Source organism: Chelmon rostratus, chromosome 2 (genome assembly GCF_017976325.1).
Source record: "Chelmon rostratus isolate fCheRos1 chromosome 2, fCheRos1.pri, whole genome shotgun sequence".
NCBI lineage: Eukaryota > Metazoa > Chordata > Actinopteri > Chaetodontiformes > Chaetodontidae > Chelmon > Chelmon rostratus.
The window spans coordinates 8,103,849-8,127,618 of record NC_055659.1 but is presented as its reverse complement, the minus strand read 5'-3'; the positions used below and the strand labels follow the sequence as shown (position 1 = coordinate 8,127,618).

General features: G+C 41.8%; 1 protein-coding gene across 2 annotated transcripts in view; it reads left to right on the top strand.

The window, feature by feature from the left end:
• anks1ab (ankyrin repeat and sterile alpha motif domain containing 1Ab) overlaps positions 1–19,661 on the top strand; it is a 48,906-nt gene extending 29,245 nt beyond the window's left edge. Inside the window, exons 4-14 of one of the 2 annotated variants that reach the window (XR_006007219.1) lie at positions 2,656–2,754; positions 5,275–5,421; positions 7,742–7,849; positions 8,687–8,857; positions 12,761–12,898; positions 13,098–13,169; positions 13,357–13,440; positions 13,572–13,709; positions 14,710–14,886; positions 17,721–18,283; positions 19,214–19,661. Coding sequence is in view for 1 of the 2 variants with exons in the window: in XM_041947794.1 (XP_041803728.1) it covers positions 2,656–2,754; positions 5,275–5,421; positions 7,742–7,849; positions 8,687–8,857; positions 12,761–12,898; positions 13,098–13,169; positions 13,357–13,440; positions 13,572–13,709; positions 14,710–14,886; positions 17,721–17,840 (1,254 nt within the window). In the remaining variant the exon portion in view is untranslated. Of the gene's footprint in view, positions 1–2,655; positions 2,755–5,274; positions 5,422–7,741; positions 7,850–8,686; positions 8,858–12,760; positions 12,899–13,097; positions 13,170–13,356; positions 13,441–13,571; positions 13,710–14,709; positions 14,887–17,720; positions 18,307–19,213 lie in introns of those variants that run through there. The other variant, XM_041947794.1, reaches the window with a different exon arrangement.
• Positions 19,662–23,770: the final 4,109 nt, after the last annotated feature.

Here is a 23,770-nt window from a genome sequence, read left to right as displayed (position 1 = left end):
CAGTCAGTCTTTTCAAGAGTCAGTTTTTGAAAGAGCTGCTCTCAGTAGCAGATCGTTGCTTTGCAGCTCAATGAATTGTAAGTTGTCGGGAACATCAGCTGGTTCCACATTAAATGGCGTAGTTCATTTTGTTTACTTTTCATGTCCTGAAACCTCTCACCAAATGCCTAGTTTTCACACTCAGCAGCATATTCAGATGTCACAGGCTTTTGTTCTTGCATAACAGGAAAATGCACAGTTACCTGCTGTCCAGCGGCATTTGCCAGAGCTTTAATTTAATTTTGCTTCAAATGATTTCACATTTGAAAGCAGAGAGCTGAGAAGCTGCTGGAACTTGAGGCTCAGCTCTGAGAGACACTTGGTAAGGTCCACCATGAAGACCAGATCACACAGACACTGTCACAGTGTGTCCATTTATCTTGGAGCGTTCGACATGCTACATGCTTGCTTCATACAGAGACCACTTGGAAGAAGGTGTTAGTCTACTATTTAATGTTAATTTATTTTATTGCTGAAAAAATTATTATTATTTTTTTTTTATGAATTGCCTTACGGGCCGGATCAAATGGTCTTGCAGGCTATATACAACCCAGTGGCTGGAAGTTCCCCACCTCTTGTGCATATCATTATAATGCCCAACACTAGTGTACAGATATCGAGACAGTAATTAAAAAGAAAACAAAGCAACCTCCTTGTCTTATTGAGTTGGAAGATTCCATGATGATCAAGATTTCCGGGATATAATGTGATGAGGACCATGGGTCATTAGTCATTCCGATGTTCATTTTCATGCCACGAGTAATGTGTCTGCTGGACTTGATGCATCAAGGAGATAAATCATTAGCTTCACGAGGCAAATTACCCATGGATATTTACAAGGCTGTGGAGGTTGCAAACAAGGGAAAGGTCAGAGTAGTCAGGCAGACATTGTGAATGTTTAATATTGTGCCCTTTTAGATTCTGCCAGACTTGCTTCAGATGTGATCAATCTAACTCAACTTGAACGTCAGAATTTGTTTGTGGGATTCATTGTCAGTCAAAAAATTCCACGTAATTTCTTTTTTTATATATAGTTTCTTTTTTTTAATGGTTTGTTGCTCTGATGTCTAAAATAATGTGCAGTGAGGCAAATTCTCTGCTGTGAAACATCATCGAAGTTACCCATCATGCGTTTACGTTGCATCTTTCCTGCATTAATATTGCATCAGACTCTGCAGCCCCCTCTTTCTCAAATGTTATAATGTAGAACTGAACATACATATTGTAACACATAAATTAAGTCTTTCTTTGCCAGATTATCGTTATGCTTGCTGACTCTTGAAAAACAAAAATTGGATTTTTCTAAACAATTCCTCTGTGGTGCATAGCAATAGAGCAATTCTAATTCACTGTTGCATTAACTGAGTGCATTTAGTGAGATGAAGGACTTCTACCATGGCTACATCTGCAAGTCGTATCAGATTAAATCAGACTACCATAGCTCATAAGCTATGTAAGAACTGAACCATACATTCCCGTCACATGTTTCAAATGCAGCATGAAATAATAAGTTTACTGAGTCTCCCGAGGCATCATCAAACTTCAAACTGTGTTAATAAAAGTGGAGAATCTATTTTTGGCCTCCCTTACATCAGACCCTGCTTCATTTTGACCTTTATTCTTGCGATCAGTGAGTAATCTCTAAACTGCACCCTGATACAGGCCTGTGAATACTGCTGCATTGTGCTCTGAAACCAATCCAGTAAGAACAGATTGACTAAAGACTACAGAACATTTTAACATTCTTGGCCAGGAAGAATCAATCTGCAGCAGTCCACAGGGAAAAACGCTTAGCTCCACATTTTCAAGGTTCTCCTTGTATCTTTATTCCTGCCTATAAACTGGAATAAGATGACAAAGCAGCCGGAGCTGCAAATATGAACAGCTACATGAAACAGACAAGAATCTGCTTGTCAGTCAAGATTTCAGGAGGTGGAAAACAATTATTGTTCATTGTTTGTGTCCCAAATTAAGGAATTGTTACAAACTGTAGTAAAAGTGTAGTCTAATTTCCTCTTCCACTGTTTAGTTTCCCTCAATGAAACACAACAGCAAAGAGATCCAATAGATGCTGCTGCAGTTATGAAGGCTTTGTTCCCTCTGAGTCGCACCAGATCAGATTGATTACTCTTGGCATGCACAATTTATTTGACTTCATTGTCCTCCCACTTCTGCTTGTGTCAGAGATGTGCATATTCTGCCTGTGTGTACATGAGTGTATGTTATAAGCCAGTGTGTGTTTGCGCAGCTGCAGTTTTGCTCTGTTAGTTACAGTGTAGAACAAGTCATAATACTTTTATTGACCTATGTTCTTAGAAAGCTATTTGTCATATCAGTATAGTGTCTTTTATGTGTAAAAACTCTATGGCTGTGTGTGTCTGTACATGTATGTATTTAAGGGCAGACATTTAAATTACTGCACTAGTATATAGTATAATGGATTACTGATTTATTTTCATGTATTGTACTATTGTATGTCTATATTGTGTATTGTCTCTGTGCATGTGTATGTGCTTGCATGTATTGTTTGCATGCATGTGTATGAGTGTGGTTGTGTGTGCGCCTGTGTGTGAATGTGTTTATTTGTGTGTGTCTCTTGCGTTTGTGCACATGTAGGGAAGTAACGTGATGGAGGACCAGGATCTCAGAGACATTGGGATCACTGACCCAGGACACAGAAAGAAAATCCTCCATGCGGCGCGTAGCTTGCCCAAGGTAATTAACATCATAACTTTACCTCAGCACTGAGGAAAGACAGTGACTGACAGTGTCTCAGAATAAAAGGTCAAAATATCAGTTTGTTGATAAAAATAGTTGATAAGATCAATAAAGAAAAAGATCAATACAATAAAGGGAAAAAGGTTTTGAAATCGTGGATAGACACAAATGCCATATTGTTTTCCTGAACAGTCTTTCATCAGAGTTGAATTAGAAACCTTGCTATAAAACCTGCGAATGGAAAAACATTTTTGATACTATAAATTAAGGGTCAGAAGAATATGAAGGTAAATTACTTATAACTACATATTACATTATATCGGCAACTATATTTTAAGTAATGATCTGAAATGCATTAGGCCACAATTTTATTGGAAAAATTGTACCTTTGTACTATAGAATGAGATATTAAAGACCGGTCTGCTATTACACTGTATATGTAATGGCTGCACATGGGTGGTAAGTAAAAATAGTCAGGCACAGTATGGAAAACATTTATTAATTCAAAGACAAAATGATGTGTCTCAGCCTGCGAATGTGGATCGTAACAAGACTAAGCTACAACCACTTGTAGCTAGTAACTATGTAAAGCTATACTCAGACAGCGCAGTGCTCTCAGCTACATGCTAACAGCAACATGCTAATATGTAGGCACTGACAATGCTAAGCAATGTAAAACAAGTGTAATGTTTACCAAGTTGACCATCTTAGGTTAGCTGCTAGCATGCGGACACTGGCTACACAGTGGCATTATTTTTGCAAAATAAATGGAAATTTTGATCTGATGATGACTTTATATGAAAAATCACAGGATGACCAAAGTTATTATAATTCATCTTTTAGGGACTTTGAATAGCAAATTTCTATCCCTTGAGCCACATAGGTAGGATGGCTAAAACCAGTAGTGTCTAGCTTTAATGTGGTAGAATTATGGCCACAACCTGAAAACAAGAATATAAGCTGTACATTCTCCTCGGTGGCAAGGCACCGGGGGTGGATAAGATCCGCCCTGAGTACCTCAAATCTCTGGATGATGTAGGGCTGTCTTGGTTGACACGCCTCTGCAACAGTGCGTGGCAGCTGGGGACAGTGCCCCTGGACAGGCAGACCGGGTTGGAGGTCCCTCTGAAGGGGGACCAGAGGGTGTGCTCCAACTACAGGGGGATCACACTCCTTAGCCTCCCTGGTAAAGTTTATTCCAGGGTACTGGAGAGGAGAGTTCGGCCGATATTCGAACCTCGGATTCAGGAGGAACAAAGCGGTTTTCGTCCTGGTCGTGGAACACTGGACCAGCTCTACACCCTCCGCAGGGTGCTCGAGGGTTTGTGGGAGTTTGCCCAACCAGTCCACATGTGTTTTGTGGACTTCAAGAAGGCCCAGGGACCATGTCCCCTGTGGCATTCTGTGGGAGGTGCTTCGGGAGTTCCAGGGCCCTCTACTACGGTCCGTCCGGTCTCTGTATGACCGGAGCAGGAGCTTGGTTCACATTGCCGGCAATAAGTCAGACCTGTTCCCAGTGCATGTTGGACTCCGGCAGGGCTGCCCTTTGTTCTGTTCATTAATTTTATGGACAGAATTTCTAGGTGCAGCCAAGGGCCGGAGGGAGTCTGGTTTGGGGACTGCAGGATCTCATCTCTGCTTTTTGCGGATGATGTTGTCCTGTTGGCTTCTTCGAACCAGGACCTCCAGCATGTGTTGGGGCGGTTTGCAGCCGAGTGCGAAGCGGCTGGGATGAGAATCAGCACCTCCAAGTCCGAGGCCATGGTTCTCCACCGGAAAAGGGGGGCTTGCCCCCTCTGGGTTGGAGTAGAGCTCCTGCCTCAAGTGGAGGAGTTCACGTATCTTGGGGTCTTGTTCATGAGTGAGGGAAGGATGGAGCGTGAGATCGACAGGCGGATTGGTGTGGTGGCAGCAGTAATGCGGTCGTTGTACCGGTCTGTCGTGGTGAAGAGGGAGCTGAGCCGGAAGGCAAAGCTCTCGATTTACCGGTCAATCTACGTTCCTACCCTCACCTATGGTCATGAACTTGACATGACCGAAAGAACGAGATCTCGGATACATGCGGCTGAAATGAGTTTCCTCCGCAGGGTGGCGGGGCGCTCCCTTACTGATAGGGTGAGGAGCTCTGTCACTCAGGAGGAGTTCAGAGTAGAGCCGCTGCTGCTCCACGTCGAGAGGAGCCAGCTGAGGTGGCTCGGGCATCTTTATCAGATGCCTCCTGGACGCCTTCCTGGGAGGGTGTTCCGGGCATGCCCCACCGGGAAGACCCAGGACACGCTGGAGGGACTATGTCGCTCGGCTGGCCTGGGAATGCCTCGGGGTCCCCCCGGAAGAGCTGGAGGAAGTGTCTGGGGAGAGGGAAGTCAGGGGCATCCCTGCTTAAACTGCTGCCCCCGCAAACAGGCCCTGGATAAGCGGATGGATGGATGGAAGCTGTACATTGCCATTTTAACTCATTTTCTCAGAACAAAAGCTACAGTACTTGCTGCCTTACACGTGTCTTTCCCTTCACTGCAGGTAAAAGCACTGGGCTGTGATGGCAGCACATCTCTTGCCTCCTGGCTGGATGGCCTAGGCCTCCATGAATATCTGCCCAACTTTCTTTCAAGTGGCTACCGCACACTGGAGTGTGTTAAGAACCTGTGGGAGCTGGAGATTGTCAATGTAAGAAACCACCTATAACAATTTCATCTGTTTTGGCCTCTTTCAGATGATGCAGTGCAGGAAATTGTTCACTGTCTTTAGTTCTGACAAAGACCCATGAGTGGACTCATGTCTTGAGACATTCTGGACCAGTTCTCACAGAGTGGTCTCCTTAGTCGCAAGATTTATGGATCATATTTGAGGTTAAGCAGCACTTGAAAACCCAATGCTGAAATTACAGAGAAGTGCTCAATGACGGAAGCATTTGCATAAAACTATGGCAGAAACAACACTGAGTAATTAGTAGATAGCAAACAGCTAAAATGTAAATTAAGGAGCAATATGGTGACTGATGACAGAGAAGTATATAATTTGGTTTAATCTTTATGGAAATAGTGTAACATTTTATGTTAATTTGTAATTACAAAGGAGGGCTAATTTTGTGCAGGATAAAAGCTGTGAAGGTAATAGAGAGATGCATGTACCAGTTATTTCAACATGTGTGCAGGTGATGATTTGTCACTTTGTTTTTGTGTTAGACTACAGCAGTGGTTTCCCCATGGGTTCCTAAGATAAACTACGGGTTTGCAAGATGATTAATGGGACAGGAAAGAAAAAAGCATATTCTCTGCTACAAAATTACTTTTTCCTGACTTTTCTCTAATCTTTCATTTATTGTGATATACTGGTATGTTTGACTTTGTCTTCTAAAAATGACTCATATGAACCAACCTGAGAACTTTCACAGCCTATGATGAGGAATTGCAAGTAGCCTTTGTTTTGTTTGTAGAATTCACAAGCCAAAATGGTTGGAGACTGCTGAGTTACAGGACATGATGGACATCCTTTTGATGTGCTCTGCTGACTTAGCCTTCATAGTGGATTTATTAGCATTGTACACAGGTTGACTGACAGCAGATCTTGTTCAAAATGAATTAGCCAAAACACTACTAAACACTAATAGTCGCTCTACTTGTCATGTTAACACTGGCAATGCTTATGTCATGACAGGCAACCAGACAATCCAAACAGATGATCTGATGTAGTTGGTTAGCAGTCACAGAAAAAAGCAGATGAGCTTGTTTACACTGATCTTATTTTTCATGCTTATGACTGCATTTCTGTGCGTTGTGTGTTGTAATAAACGCAAAGACAGCGGTGGCAAAACGGCAGAAACAAGCAACAGCTGCAGTAGCAGCAGTAGGAAGGCAGCAGCCAAACATACTGTAAATGCGGTGTGAGAGGGACGGTGTCCAGCACACTGCGATGCAGTACGGAAAGATGGGTGTGAGAGCAGGGCACATTACTTTCAGTGTGCAGAGTAGCAGAACTGCCTCTGAGCCTCTTGGCAGAACTGGCTTTGCCCATTAGATTTCCATCCTCTTCAGCATCTTGGAGCGAATAGTATCAGCCATCAATTTGATGTATGAGCTGGTTTAGATTGCCATATAATCCAGCTCTTTCTGATTATTTAAATGTTCTTTTATTTCACACACCTTATACACACTGGTCTCACTGGGATTCTGTACACGAGAATAATGAAAACGGCACCAGTAATCCAGAGTACAGACCAGTTGCCTCTTCTGCCTCTGACTCTCACTGAATAAATAATTGAAGCCTTCAGACAAAGAACTGTATGAGCCTGTTATGGAATATTTCGTACCAGCAACGTAATTGCAAATGTAACATTAATCACTTGACATCCACCTTTACTGGATGAGCATGAATGTTAATAGCCAATTATGCAAATATACAGTATTAAGATAATGAGTTTTGACGAACATAAAATTAACCTATGGTTGCTGCTCTGAGGGTTTTAGCCACACAAGCTGATATGTATTACATTCATAAAAGGTTTAAAGAGGCAGAGATACTGTGGATAGACATGTCTGAGGTGAACCTACAGTGTTCAGATACTATAAATCAAAAACATAATTTTAAGATGTGACAAATTAAATGGATTTGTTCAAAATAGTTATTTGAAAATCACTTGGTTATTTGCATATTACCTGTTTTCGTCCCATAAATTGCCAAATTCCTCACTGTTACTTAAGCACTATGTCCAAAAATGGATCGTGAATTATAGAGTGTCCTGGGAAGGAGACAGTGCTGTACTTTAAGCTTACGGCAAAACAGATTGAGGCTGAATTATTGACGAGAGTCATTTCTGTTTGCCTGTGGACGCCTGCCAGTGAAGGGTGCATGCCACTAACTCTGTGTCAGTGTATTTTGGATATATCTCTATTAGCTTGGTCTATATAAATTCTTGTGTTTGAGATACTGATGTGAAAATGCACTTGAAAGTCTGCCTCATGTTGTGCCCTGACGCTGGCCTCTCTAGGTTATTAAGATTAGTGCACTGGGCCACAGGAAGAGGATCATTGCCTCTCTAGCAGAGAGACCCTATGAAGAGGCTCCGACGAAGTCCCGTCGTCTGTCCCCAATCATGGTAAGATGGTGATGTAGAAACGGATACTGGTCACATTTCCCATATTATAAGGTTTTCATTGCTAGCTCTTCATTAGGTGGCACTGTGTTGATGTCTGCCCTGCCTAGAATCCAGAAAACGGCAGCACAGTCCGAGAAAGATGCTTTTGCCTAAAGCACCTGACGGCACCAAGAGTGTGAATCAGACTGCAGCTTCATTAGTGCTACAATTTAACCATCAAAGTGCAGAAACATGCTGTCAACCCTAATTCAGTTCACAGATTGGGTATGATCAAATATGCCCAATTAGCAGGATAGTTCTGTATATGTTCTCAATATAATCCAAATTTAGCGTCAAGGTACACAATGTTTTTTTTAATTCAAGATGTGTTTACATTTGTTTAGATTGGTTGTCATAGTACTCAAAATTTCAATAAATATAGACAATTACACCCTGTTATTTTTCTTACTGAACAACAATCTAAAAATTGAGCTTGAGATGGAAGTAATAGAACGTTGCATGGCCAGCTTTATGTCTATGCCAACATCATTTTGTGAGAAAATGGATCCTTTTTTTTTTTTTCAGCAGCGGATATCTAATTTTGGAATGAGATTCTTCAATATCATTATGTTCACAACAGTTAAATACTCAGGGCTGATTTCCCAGGCAGATTAAACTGGGCTAAAAAGAATTGAGAATCTCCATGGAAGAGGCTCTTTTGTTGAGGATTAAGCTTGGATGTAGATCAGGGAAACCAGCCCATGTAGACAGTGCTGTCAAATTGTTAATCAGTGCCGTGCGTGTGTTTGTTATGTGTTTGCACTCCTTTGTTTGACTGTGTGTGTTTGTGTGTGGCAGTTCCATGACCTCCTGTCCCAGACCACGTCTCCCCTCAGTCAGTTGGACCCCTACACCAGTCGCTCCATGGACATGCTCCTGCCCTTGACCGAGTCGGACCGGAGGCGGAGAGGAGTTGAACAAGACTGTAGTATTTCTCTGCGCTCATATAGTGAGAGGCCGCGTTCTGTAGTGAGTTCCACCTCCTTTCACTTCTGTCATCTTCTGGAAAACCACCAAAGTTACTCTCAGTGAGAGACTAGCTGAAAAATAGAGGAGGATGCTGAACAAAGTTATATGTGTCTGGGCATCACGTTTCTTAGATTCAGAGCCGTTCTGGATGCACAACATAACTTGCTGGTTGAGTTAAATCTTAGTGGGCACAACAGCCACAACAGCGTTAGACTGTAGCCAGGGAAAACAGCAAAGGAGTAATTAAGTGAGTGAGATGATGTGAATTTGTTTATCTTTTTGGTCCGATTCGTTGGCTTGTTTGGTTGTCGGTAGGATTACAGAATTACTTGGTCGATTTTGATGGAACTTGATGGAAGTGTGTAGCATGGGCCAATGAAGAACACATTAAATTTTGGAGCAGATTGGTATCACATGCACCAATACACAAAGTATTTTTCACTTTTGCAAGATAGGACATTTGGCCCTGGTGGAATAAATGCCATACATCTCAAAATCCAGCAAATAGTAGTAAAGAGTCAAAACATAGCCAATTGTAGAAATATGCCTACTTTATATCGCAATCCACATCAGAGGTACAAGTAATGTAGTTGCTCAAACTTCATACAGAAAGCAGTGATTATGGAGTGCTCGGGGACAGTGATTTCATGAGAGAACTTTAACGATGCTTTTTATTCAGACTAAGGTGTGGCTGTGGAAACGTAAATACACACATATCGTGCTACTCACGTTCACATCGAAATGTGAATTGTCTGCAATAAACCCCACCAGCGATATTGAGGAAAAATGTTTGAACTTAACGCGTCTCAAGAAGAAACATTAATATTGATATGTCAGGTATTTCATTTTCTGGATTATCTTGTCTGATATTTTATACATTTATCCACAATTGCTCAATTGATTTTCCAGAAACTGTATTATAATATACTCAGTTGCCAGTTTATTAGGTGCTCCGGATGAAAGCTAATGCAGTCCTGCAATAAATCCTATAATGTTCAGTTTGTTGTTGAAGCTGTTTAGAAATTGATTTCTAAACAGCTAGTCCAAAATGTACGTACCGTTGAATCAAAACCGTTCTAAAACAATTTCAGTAAAGACTGAACATTATAATCATCATGAATGTGGGATTATGTGCAGGACTGTTGTATTAGACCGCATGAGTTTCAGCTACAGTGGTATGAAAAAGTATCTGAACCTTTTGGAATTTCTCACATTTCTGCATAAAATCACCATCAAATGTGATCTGATCTTTGTCAAAATCACACAGATGAAAAAAACAGTGTCTGCTTTAACTAAAACTACCCAAACATTTATAGGTTTTTATATTTTAATGAGGATAGCATGCAAACAATGACAGAAGGGGGAGGAATCAGTAACTGAACTGAACTGAACAGAACGTGTATTTTGTTCTTCTGAAACCATTCTGAAGTTGATTTACTTCTGTGTTTTGGATCATTGTCTTGTTGCAGCATCCATCCTCCTTTTAGCTTCAACTGTCTGACAGACGGCCTCAGGTTTTCCTGCAAAACATCCTGATAAACCTTTGAATTCATTTTTCCATTAATGATTGCAAGTTGTCCAGGCCCTGAGGCAGCAAAACAGCCCCAAACCATGATGCACCCTCCACCATGCTTCACAGTGGGGATGAGGTGTCGATGTTGGTGAGCTGTTCCATGTTTCCTCCACACATGACGTTGTGTGTTCCTCCCAAACAATTCAACTTTGGTTTCATCAGTCCACAAAATATTTTGCCAAAACTTCTGTGGAGTGTCCAAGTGCCTTTTTGCGAACATTAAACGAGCAACAATGGTTTTTTTTAGACAGCAGTGGCTTCCTCTGTGGAGTCCTCCCATGAACACCATTCTTGGCCATTGTTTTACATATAGTTGATGTGTGCACAGAGATATTGGACTGTCCCAGTGATTTCTGTAGGTCTTTAGCAGACACTCTAGGGTTCTTTTTTACCTCTCTGTGTATTCTGCGCTGAACTCTTGGCGTCATCTTTGGTGGACGGCCACTCCTTGGGAGAGAAGCAACAGTGCCAAACTCTCTCCATTTGTAGACAACTTCTCTGACTGTCGATTGATGAACATCCAGACTTTTAGAGATGGTTTTGTATCCTTTCCCAGCTTTATACAAATCAACAATTCTTGATCGCAGGTCTTCAGACAGCTCTTTTGAGCGAGCCATGGTGATCAGACAATGCTTCTCATCAAGACAATTCTTACCAGGTGTGTGTTTTACAGTGGGCAGGGCAGCTTTAAGCCACTCATCAGTGATTGGGCACACACCTGACTTATATTGTTTGGTAAAAACTGGTTTCAGTTGCTCTTTAAGTCTCATTAGGGTTCAGTTACTTATTCCTCCCCCTTCTGTCATTGTTTGCATGCAATCCTCATTAAAATATGAAAACCTATAAATGTTTGGGTGGTTTTAGTTAAAGCAGACACTGTTTTTTTCATCTGTGTGATTTTGACAAAGATCAGATCACATTTGATGGTGATTTTATGCAGAAATGTGAGAAATTCCAAAAGGTTCAGATACTTTTTCATACCACTGTAGGTATACCTAATAAACTATGGTGTAACACGAGGGGGAGCTAATATTATGAAGCCCAGCACTGCTGCTTCTGGCTGAAAACCACTAATTCCTCTTCCATTAGGGCTGGATGAATGCTTTCATTTATAGAATGCTTTGATACATACCATATGGAAAATATGTGCAAAATCATGCAAGAAAAGTGAAACTGATGTTCTGGTTTTTCAAAATCTTGGGACAGTTCACGGCACTCAAAGTTTATCAGACAAAACTCTGTAAACATGTAAAACAAAAACTTGTTAGTCATTTATGTGTTTTAGTTTTTAAGATAAATATAAATTCACTAAAAGTTAAAGCATGACAGTATTGAATTCTTGCCCTTCCCTCACTTCCATTCGTATGCCTCTGTGCTGGCGACAGCTGTGGCCGGAGGCATTATGTTTTCAGATTGTCCGTCCATCTGTACATCTGTCTGTCCCATTCTCATGAATGCAATATCTGAGGAACACCTTGAGGGAAGGACTCAAGGATGAACTGATTAGATATTGATAGTCAAAGGTCAAGGTCACTGTGATCTCAACTGGTGACTTGGCTGGTTGGCAGAGGTTAGTACCTCTGAATTTTAGACGTATTTGAATAAATAAAAATCCAATACAGCGTCTTCATTCACTGACATGGCTCCAGTTCTTTTGTGCTTCCCTGAATTTCTTGGGTTCCTCTTTAAGAAGATGTACTAAGAATAACCCAGTGATCAAATTTTACCATTTGCTAAAGGTCAAACTACGACACATACACAAGCAGTCAGGATGCCATGCCTGGTTTGTGACTCACTGAGGCCAAAGAGAAAACACAGGAGCGTCCACACATCAGGGAAATGTTGCACGACTGCACTACTCAGGATCCATGATATGTAAAATCAATACTTGTCATTTTCCTAAACGCTTATTGGATTTTTTCATTAGTATATTTTACTCTGACAAGAGATTTATGAAAAAGCTGAGCACAGCCCACGTTGACATAAAGGCCCAACCCAGTGCATGAATATTTATGGTAATATCAGCAGATCAAAAAGGGCTTATATCAAGGTGCTGACCAAGCAGACTTCTGTTGCCTCCACACTAATGTACAGCAGTCTTTTATTTCACCACCTGGACTGAAACACACAGTATTGTACTTTGGAAGTAGTGGAATCTGCTTTTCAGTTCTTGTATAATGCACAAAACAGTGCAACAGTGTCTTTATTATCTGTACTGACTTGAGGTGTGCGTACAGTTTATCTGAAGAGACATATCTGAAGAGTATTTCATTTGTTTCATGTCATAAATGTTAGATGTGTTTTCTCTTTTTGCCTTGTTCACCGTTCAGGACAGACAGAGCGAACGGCACAAAGACTCTCGTTTAAACCTCCGGCCGCCGAGCCACTCTGCTACCTACGCCACAGTGTCCGCCTGGCATCACCAGCCTGAGAAACTCATCCTGGACTCCTGCGGGTACGAGGCAACTGTAAGTCACTTTTTACTCTCTGCCATGCATTGTTTTGTATTGCCTACCGTTTACCATAAAATTGATTGATGGAGATATTTTATTTGATTTACTGCATCTCTATCTGCACCGTGTAGTTGACAGGAAGCTTGTCAGCATCCATGTTTAAATTATATTCTAAATGAATCCAATGCTGCTGTGTTCTGATTCTTTCTCCTAGTACCTAGGATCAATGATAATCAGGGATCTACGAGGGATTGAGTCCACACAAGATGCCTGTGCTAAAATTAGGGTAAGTATTACTGAAAAGCTTTGACAGTATTTTTTCTTCTAATTTAATTTGCACTGAAAGAATGTCAGACATTAAATGACAGTGTTAAAGAAGAAGAATACAACTGACAGTTTAAAGTGTATGAACCATCGTGTTTTTTTGTATAGTATGTGCTTGCCTCTCACTCTTGTTATCATGTCCAATTCAGAAATCAAAGGATTCAAGAAAGGGTCCAGTTGTCATACTGTCCATTACCTATAGAGGGGTGAAGTTCATCGATGCAGCCACGAAGGTAATGGGAAAGTATGTTTGTGTGTCTCTGTGTATATTGATCTGTCCAATGTAAACATGGCAGTTGACTCTCTGAGACTCCATTAGTGGTTGATTTCCAGTTGGCTCTCACTGCCTTCCTTTGTCCATTAGACTATAGTTGCGGAGCATGAGATCAGGAACATCTCATGCGCCGCTCAGGACCCAGATGACCTCTGCACTTTTGCTTACATCACCAAGGATCTGAAGAGTGGCCACCACTTCTGCCATGTCTTCAGCACTGTGGAAGTGGTGAGTAATGCGACTCTATCCTGTTAAAGTAAGAAAAATCTGAACAAACACGTCTTTTGCTTGATTTTCATAGAGATATCCTTACAATCCTTTGCATAAACCCACAACTCTTCGTATAATTCTTGAACATATTTGTTAGTTCATCAGTGAATAATTTAGCAAAGCAAAGCGTCCTTTTGTGGGATGCCGGGGATCCTGCGGTTTAAACTGCATGCAGCATCCTGTGGACATTATTTGCCTGATTGGCTCATCAGATGGCCTGATTGAAGTTCCACTCCTGCTATGCATGGCATTTCCATGTGCAGACACGGATTATGTTGTAATTTGTGCCTCATCTTCCGCAAAGGTCGAAGACAATCTTTTATCTTTGGCAGATGGACCACTGTGGAGCGTCGGTTAACTACAGGGAAACAGTTTTAACTCAGTTCTAATGATCAAAGTTTTCACAATGCCAAAACTCTATTTTGAACCTCACTTCGATGCAGAATGTCATGTAAAATTGCTTTTGCTTTTATCTGAAAATGCACGATATTTAAACAACAGCCAACAGATTATTGTACAAAGGAATTCTAAATGTGAAGAGCTTTTGTGTGACACGCAACAAATTGTTAAAAACCTAATAAAATCAAACTAATTCTGAACAAATACTGAAATAGTCATTCAAAGTTACACTTAAAGTAGATTTTGATAGACCAAACTAGTTGGTTAAATTGTTTAAAAGAACTTATACCTACTGTCATGTCTGTGAAAGCTTTTACTAAAGGCCATTAGGGAAATTAAAAGGTTTGTCATGCACACAAGCAAAGGTCCCACATATAATTTGAGGTTAATGTGAATTCGGTTTAAATCTATTGTAAAACCAAATGACAACCACTGTGAAGAAGCTGTTTTGTGTCAGTAAACGCCTGCTGAGACAGCAGCTGATAGACTTTGTGTTTTTTATTGCCAGACCGTCAGCATCTACTGATTTGAAAACACTTTTTTGGTTTCACTCACGCAGACGCAGACCTACGAGATCATCCTGACACTGGGACAGGCATTTGAGGTGGCCTATCAGATGGCAATCCAGTCCAGGGCGAGACAATATGTCCCCCCTTCATCTCTGGGCTCAGAGGTCATAGAGACCAAAACCAGCCGTCCTGTTTCTCAGTCGTGGAGCAGCATGCGGAGATCAGCAGTGAGTACCGCCCTGTTACCCTTCAAAAGACATGCACAAATAGTGTGCATCTGTGAGTGCGTCTGAGTGTTAATTTGACCTATTTGTTAAAAGGAGCGACTGTGGAAGGGTGCCGTTACGCAGTCGCAATTCAAAAACGTACACAGACCTCGTCGCCGACTCTTTACCCGCCTCTGAATCCCCACTGGGCCACCTGCGAAGGAAGATTTGCTGTGTGTGTTAGAAAGTGATGAGTCATTACTTTGCTACCAATTTCAACTCGCCCACCCCCTAACTCTGACTCACTCAGATCAGGGCAGATTTTCTTTGAGTGAATATGCGAAACATGATGAATGAATAGTTTTATTTGTTGCTCGCAGGCGGGCGCGTGATTTCCTCTGGGACTTTCCTGAGATCTCAGCCCCGCCGGTTGGACGCATCCTTTGCTTCCCTTACTATTGATTGAGTGCGTTTCGTAAATGTCCGCGTATACCCTCAGCTACACATTGATGCATTGACCTCTCAGGCTGCATATAATGAACACTCAGTGATCACTGTCACCTGAGAGAGCTGCACAGCCAGGAGCACGCACCCTGCTAGACCACATGCTTATGCAGAGACACAAATCACATTGTTTTACTACCTGCCTGTAAGGATAATATATGGAGCAATCACAGAGCTGCATAATGAGTGTGGCTGGTTGTTTAAGTTTGAAATGAGAAGGGGGGAGACTCCTATCTGCTGCAATTTGTTTTAATACTCTTTATTGCTATGTGAATGCTACCATATCTAGTCAGTTTAAACAGAAGCTGTGACAGGTATATCTTTTTTTTTCATTTTCCCCAAGGAGAGATAATCCCCCGCCACCTTTACTTACTGTTGCTAAGCTTTTCATTCTCGCACAGCGCATCTGCAGTTCGCGATGATAACAGCGACAGATTTATCACTCGGAATTCTTTATAGTATTTGAAGCAGTGGATCTTTGATTACAGACAGATGTAAACAAAAGCAGGTTTCTCATTTCCAGCTGCCCACAGTCGATTTTTACGGCTGAAAAGACGACCGACTGGCAGATTCCAGCAGCTGTAGCTAGCGAGCTGATGAAGCTAACGCTAGCTCTGTGAGGCTGTTGAAAATGCTGGCTCTGGAAGACTTTTTAATGTGTTCAGCTAATGTTAGCTCATTTTGAGAGTAAAACAATGTTGAATATGCACTTACATGGACACATAGATGATATTGTGCTAGAAGACTGCATGCCCCAGGCAGACATTCAGCATTCTCCCCAGTTAATGATCCGTAGAGAAGACATAGAAATACAGCATTTTTCTTGTATTGCAGTGTAAAGCTATTTAGTCACCGTATTATAAGTGATCATAAGTATGATAAGGAATAATGGAAGATCAGGCTGTTGCGTATGTAGCCCTTATTGGCTGCTTAGCTTACATACTATTAGTCAACTGTTCTATCAAACAATGCTTTCATTTTTATTGTTAGAAGAGAAAAAGCTGTTCTGACGTGGACTATGAGTGTTCGACAAACATGCTCGTAAATCTCGGGTAACTTTGCGTGGGGTTGTCTAGTGAAGAGGACGGAGCTGCTAACGTTAGCCTACGCTCTGTAGCATCCATCCTTACGACAGCCCTGTGCACACCACTTCAGCATGTAGAAATGCAAAGCTCGACAGGCCTGCTGTGCTTAGTAACGGTTGCCGAGTGATGATGCTATTCGGGGGGAGGCTTATAGCAAAAGAGCACAAGTTGTGCAAATTTTTTTGCCTTCTTTAGCTCAAAACAGGTGATGAACTGCTCCTAATGGATTTCTTCATTGCTCTATCCCTCTATTCTCTCGTTTTTTTAACATGTCTTTGTTCTTGTCTTCTTGGTCCTCCTGCTTCCCAGGGTGCCCCTCTGCTCGAATGCCGCTGCTGTCACTGTCACACGTGTACTACCCACCGTCCTTCCTTCCTCCCGTTGCACTCTGTTAGCCCTGGAGTCCAGGTCCTTCTCTTTCCTTTCCTCTATTCAACCTGTAATCACCACACATCTGCTTACACACCAGTCCCTCCCTTCTTTGTTTTGGTTGTAGTTGGGGTGCCGCAGCGCACTTTGTCTCCTCGTGTTGTGGTTCGTAATGTTTCAGCCATAAACGTTCTCCTCATCCCTTTACTTTCCCATCTCTCATCTTCATCTGACATTTTAGAGTTCGACGCAGTTTGTTCAGGTCCTGCGGTTAAACACATTCAGAGCAGAGAGGGTTTCTTGATGTGATTTAACTTCTTTATTTAAGCTTCTATGAGGATTTCTATGAGGCTTAATTGTGCCAGTGAGGATTTGCAAACAAGATGGCTGAAGTTGTCTTTGTTGGTTGGTTTTAAGGTCCCCTTCTCTTTTTCTTTACATCAGTGTTTTCAAGACACTGCAGACATCACTCATACACAGGGAATTTTAAAGTTCACCTTTTTTTTTTTAGCTAATTCAAAGCTGTATCTAGCTGTAAGTAACTCAGCGTAAACCAGTTTGTGTGTTTTGACTGCTTATTTCATGACAATAGCCCTCATGACTGTGTGAGCCGCTGGTGTAGAGCACATGTTGCTGTTGAACTACTATATCTTTTAACTCCCAGAGGGTCGTAGCTTTGGTTTGCTGCTGCGGCTTACAGAGTGTGTGTTCTGTCAGACATCATCCATGTTGTGGATTGAGTCCTGAGTGTCTGTGATTAGAACATGATCACTGGACTGTACCTCTAATCCACATGCACGTGTGTGAGCTGAGGACTTGTCAGTGTGGCGCAATGGCCTCCACTGCTGCCCGTCTCACGCCCTCCTCTCGTCCCTCCTCCCTCCCTCCCCTCGGCAGATCGACCCCCTGGAGATGGACGCAGACATGCAGTCCCTGGGCAGCACCACCTGGCTCTTGGACCAGCGGGACTCCAACAGGCGCCCCGTCAGCACCAAGTACGAGACCACCATATTCTGAGGCCGGATCCCCACAGCCGCCCCTCTGCACCCCCTCGTACTTTCCTCTTCCCCCCTGCATCCGGTTCTTAATTTCTCTCTCTCTCTCAAACACACACACACACATAAACATACATGCGAGCCCCGTGCCTTCTCACTGTGATGGTATAGCATCCCTCAGGGCTGCCTACTCCTGCACCCTCCTTTGCCCTGCCCAGCGACCCACACCAACCTCTTTACCCACCATGACAAACACTCCTGCGGCTCCCCCGTGCCTCCCCAACACCCCTGGCAGCCTCCCTCGCCTGTTGCTGCTGCAGCCAATGGCGGAGCCCTGGAACGGATGATCCTGGACTGATGTCATTTCACAGTGGCCCTGCTCTCTCAACCAAACTGCCTCTTCCTCCTCATCCTCCTCTTCCTGACAACTTGCATCTGCCTCCAAATCCCCGATAGCTCCCAGAGGTTGCATCTTTATTATTCTTCGTCTTTCAGGCCTTTTTTTTTTTTTTAAATTGATTCTCCACAGGCAAAACAAGCATGCTCATTTTTATTTTGCTCTGTACCTAGACTCCACATTGGCTTGGCATAACAGAACGTTTAATTTCCAGACAGGTTAAGTTTGTTATATTGCGTAAACTACAAAGTTGTGTGTAATACCAAAGGGCCCAGCGTGTTAAACTGTTAAAGATATAAACATGAAGCTGCAGCCTGCAGCCAGCAGATGGCTAATTTAGCCTAGCATGAAGACTGGAAACAGGGGGAAACAGCTAATCCGCCCACCAGCACCACCAGTGCTCACAAATTAACACATTAAATCTTGTTTGTTTCATAATGACAAAAACACAAGTGTAAAAACGACAAATTGCCATTTTATGACTGCAACCCCTTGACAGCTCCCAGTACCTTTATCATTCTTCCCATTTCAAGCCATTTAAAAAAAAAGGTCCACGCTGGTTGCTCGACATCTGATCCCAACCAAGAATTGACCCCCCATAAAAGAGCGATTTGTCGTTTTTATTCTTTGTTTTTTTTTTCAGTTTGACCAAAGTGGATACAGCATGTTAATTAGTTAGCTTTAGAGGTGCTTGTTGTAGGCTAGTTGTTTCCCCCGTTTCCCATTTTTTGTGCTAAGCTAAGTTAGCCAGCAGCAGCTTCGTATTGACCCTACACCTAACTGTTTGAGAAGAAAGGGAACGTTTCCTTTAACAGACCCTTTTGATATTGCATTGATCCAAGATTTAGATTCCAAGTCTGTAAATAGAAGTATGATTTGTTTTTCAGTTTTTGTTTTTTTTTTTAACATCACTTTTTATTCTTGATTTACGGAACTATTTGAGTGTTTGGTTGTTTTGCCTCAAGACAGTTATTATTTTTTTCTTTCTCCATCTTTAGCTTGTCCTGTCTTACCAGGCATCTACCACTGTGAGGCACTATGAGGAGGCTGCTTTGCTAGCATGGGATGCAAGACGGACAATTAATCAATGAAAGACAAAACAGCAACATGCAGCAAACAACCTGTTTTTTTTTTTTCTACGCATTTGTACAAAACTCATAATAACACGATGGATCGGTCATGAATCTGTCACTGATGTCTGAACTCAAATGGACCAAGAACTGAGCCCTCGCACACACACACAGGAGGACAACTTTCCTCCGCTTGACCGAGGACAACAGCCTTACTTCATTTCGGTTATCTATAATCAACTAAAGCCCCTCCCACACCCCCCGACCTTTCTGAATACTTCCGCCACCACCCAACAACTGCACGCCTCCCCCCTGCTTCTAAAAGACTTAAAAAAAAAAAAAAAAAAGACAACACCTCTGATTTCCTGGTGTGTGACGTTGACTGTGACGTGATTGGCTGGGATGACGACGTTCTTATGATGGTACAGTTTTGTCCAGATGAGTCTTTGCTCTGGCCTTGTACTGCCCTGTCTGCAGTCTCTCAGCATTCATGGTAGCAATGAGAGACTGCAAATCACAGCATCTTCTTCTTGTCAATTAAAAAAAAAACAAACACTGTGTGAAAACATGGCACTATCCCTTTTAATACCTTCTTTTCTTTTGTTACTGGTGCAACTAGGACAATTAGTGCATTTGTGATAGTTTTTGATAGACGGGGGCTGACTGAAACACTTTGGGAGAGAGTGATTAAGCAGGGATCATGAAGGATCCCGACATTGATACAACCAGAGGCAAAAAACAAAGAGACTACCACCAAAAAAAAAATTACATAAGCATATTGAGTGTACTGACATTGGTTCCACATTTCACAATTTTGGTAATCTAAAGAAAAACATCCCCAACACGATTTCATTTGACTCGAGTGTATTAATGCACAATTTGGCGCACATTTCCCAACATAGCATCTTATTATCATGATTACATGGGTAGGTATCTGTGCTGCTTCACGCCAATTTAGAATTAGGTACAGTACATGCAAAGTATGCCACTTGAAAATAAACGGCAGTGAAAAGATTTAATTCCACTACATTAAAAGAGCCAAATCTAAGTGTCGCTCTGGTGTCGTGTTAATGCGAATGGATTTGTTATGCTGAGAACATGACACGGTTTGTTTTGTTTTTTTTTAAAGAATTTCCCTCCTGCACTGTGACTCAAAAATGCTCGTTGTGGAGTCGACACGTATCTGTGGGTTGTCCCCTGTGTGCACTACCTGCTGTGCGTGCTGTATGCCTTGTTTCTGTCTGTCGTCATGGGAGTTCGGACTGTTACCGTTACATCACTGTCCACCGTCCTTGTTTCTGTGTGCTGCAGGAGAAGTGAGATATTGAGCTCCTCTCCAGAAGACAGTGTGGCTGCAGACTGACTGTTAAGATGTAGCTGGTCTGTGTGTGGTACCGTGGCTGTGTCATTGCCACTCTGTTCTGACTGTTAACTGTTAGCTTCCACTGGCGATGCATGTTGGCAGTGTTTTTTGTGTTTTGTACCCTTTGATGCACTTGGCCTGAGCAGTCTTTGTATGTACTGTAGCAGTGTCTCGTCTCCTCTCACTCATCTGCCATTTGCTTTTTATGTTCCCTCTCTTCGTTACACACCAGTACAGCGATTCATCCTCATCCCCCCACGTTTCCATTGTCGTCATCCCTCCATAATTTTGTCACGTATGTTCTTCCATTTTGTGTGTCACCAAGACAACCTGCTCTAGTACGAATGCATAATGTAAAAGCATTACACTTTAATGAGCAGCAGCTATTTAAAGCAAGTTTTGGTGGCATGATATGGCTGTGCATGTACCGGTCTTTTTTAACATTGGTGTTTTCCTTGTGTAGCTCACCCCAGCGTTCAAGTTTCCGGATACCAAGCTGTGAGTTGAAGGGGAGCAGCCGATGTGAGTGTGTTTGCGTGTGTTGAGTTAGTGGGCAGAGCAGTGGAAAGAGCTAGAGAGAGAAAACGAGAGGTAAGCCTTATGCAACGTGCGGGGCCAAACCAGCGCTACTCTGACATTTAGATCTCACTCTGCATATCCCCTGCTCCTCCACTGCCCCTATTATGAATCCCAACACACAGACGAAAGGTAACCTGTTGTGCCACATCACTGGCCAAACAGGACCTGCGTATCACTCCTGTCTTGAGAGAGGTCAGTCGGAAAGGTCAAGTCTATTTTCTGGCCTCCATGTGACTTTCTGATCTTGTCATGTAGGTACTGTAATGTTTAGAGCACTGTAGACCATTAATGATATAGACCATTAATGAGCATTTCTATTGATTCAGGTCTATTGGAGATAGTAACTGGGAATGATTAAGGGTTATGAGATATGTAACAAAATGTAGAGAGAAAAAAAACTGTACCAGCATACAATGCTTTGCCCATGTTTGTGGACAGAGTATGGTTTGTCAAAGAAAATGTGATACTGTTTCAAATTTCAAAGCAATATTATATTAATGAAATTAAATAATACAATGGCAAAAGAATCCCTCTCAAGTCTGTTGTCAGCATTGATTTTGTTTTATGGTTGAATAGTGAAACACAGAAAGAAACATTACACCAGCTGGTGAAAGTTTAAAGTGACAAATATAACAACACGGTAATTATTGTACAATTATACTATCAGTGTTTCCCCTGCTGTAGAGATTAGTGGGTGGTGCAACTTCTAATCTCAACAAACGATTAGGCTCAGTTTGTCTTATATTAGTCAAGTCACAGAGCGGAGCATCCGAGTGCGCGCCTGCTAATATTTGAAAAACCCGGCTCGTTATTACTGTGTCGATGGTATTTCCAGAATCCTCAAAAACTCTTCCAACCATTTAGATTAAAAAAACGATAATGTATGTCGCCCATTTCTCTCCTAAATTAAACCAAACCAGTAGAACTGTGAAGAGGACGTTTTATATTTCTATTTGTTTAAAATGTTATGTAATGTGTTAACTTTTCACTACATTATATTTTTACACATTAACATGATTGTATTGCATCTCTTGATGGACTAAATGTGCAAGGAAATATGATATTTCTGGTTCCCTGAATTTATAAATTAAGTTGCAGTTTGGAAAATGGGTTAAAAATCTTTTTTATGGTGCAGCAGAATAACACATCCACACGTACATGGGTATTTATTAAAACTCGGAATTTTGTCCACACAGAAACGGTTTCAAATCACTGAAAATGGACCTTTTGGCCAAGACCCGATCAGACTTCTGGTTGCAGGTAGCCTACCTTTTTTCAGGCTTCTGATTGGCCAACATGGCTTTAGGGTTAGGGTTATATTACCACCTGTTGGACTGGCATGCTCTTGATAGCGCTTTAGTTCTTGCACTGTCTTATAGTGCTTACATACCCATGTACAATGTGGACTAGGCATAAATATTTTACTCATATGGTTGAGGGCTTTTGAAGATTCAGGAAATACCCTCAAAACAGGAGGAAGTGTTAAAATTCCTCATGGCTTTTCAAAAGATGGCCAGGAATTAATCTTGCTTTCCTCTGTGACTCGTGGAAGTTTTCTCACCCATTCTGCTGGAGCTTCAGCAAAGTCGGTCGATGTCAAAAGACCGAATCTTTGGTTTTGCATGTTTTAGCCCACTTTATAAATGCACGCCCCTTATGCTAATCATTCAGCCAATTATAACACAGCGTTTTAGCACTGTTTATGTGCTTTGGCCGTTACTCCAGGCATCTACTGGTGGGTATTTATTTCCGTATGATATGAAAATATGCTATCTGACTCTTGCATGAGAAGTGTAACTCTCATTTGTGTTGCATAATCGGTGAACATCTCGTCTGCAGTAATTACATTATTTTTCTGATGTGATACAGTGCAGACTGTCATCACCGTGTGGTTTAAGTGCATTACCACACAGTGATAATGTAACACTGACAAAAGTTAATATGAACTTCATGTTTGCCGTGATGAGTTATGCAACATAAGCATGAGTCTGATAAATTGTTTTCATACTGGAAATGAATGGAAGCCAATGGCTTCCTGGAACTGGAGGAACAATACGTTAAATCTTGCATGGGGCCTGTATTACAGTTCCTTTCATAGTCGCTTGCAGCTGGCTACAGCACAGGTGTCCCTACTGAATCAAAATTTGGCATGTGAAGGGTGTACCTCAAACTTTAAAAGTAAATTAAAAACTCTCCCACAAGTCAAACAGATTAGAGACTCTCATTCAGCTTCAGTAATATAACACAACACTTAAATCATCTGAACCGTATTAGTCATAAACTCAAACCATAAAATTATATATATAAAAGTGCAATTTATTAATTTGATATTTATTTACAAATAAGCATCTGTTTCATAAACCACCCCCCACTAACATTACCAACAGTAGGGGAAACATTAAGTATATTTTTTAGGGGTCGACCAACTATCGGCCTGGCCAATTATCGGATCCAATATTCAGCATTTTTCCAATTATTGGAATTGGTGATCGCCGATAACATACTGATGCAGCCCCGCCTCTCTCTTTCTGTAGTCACTCACT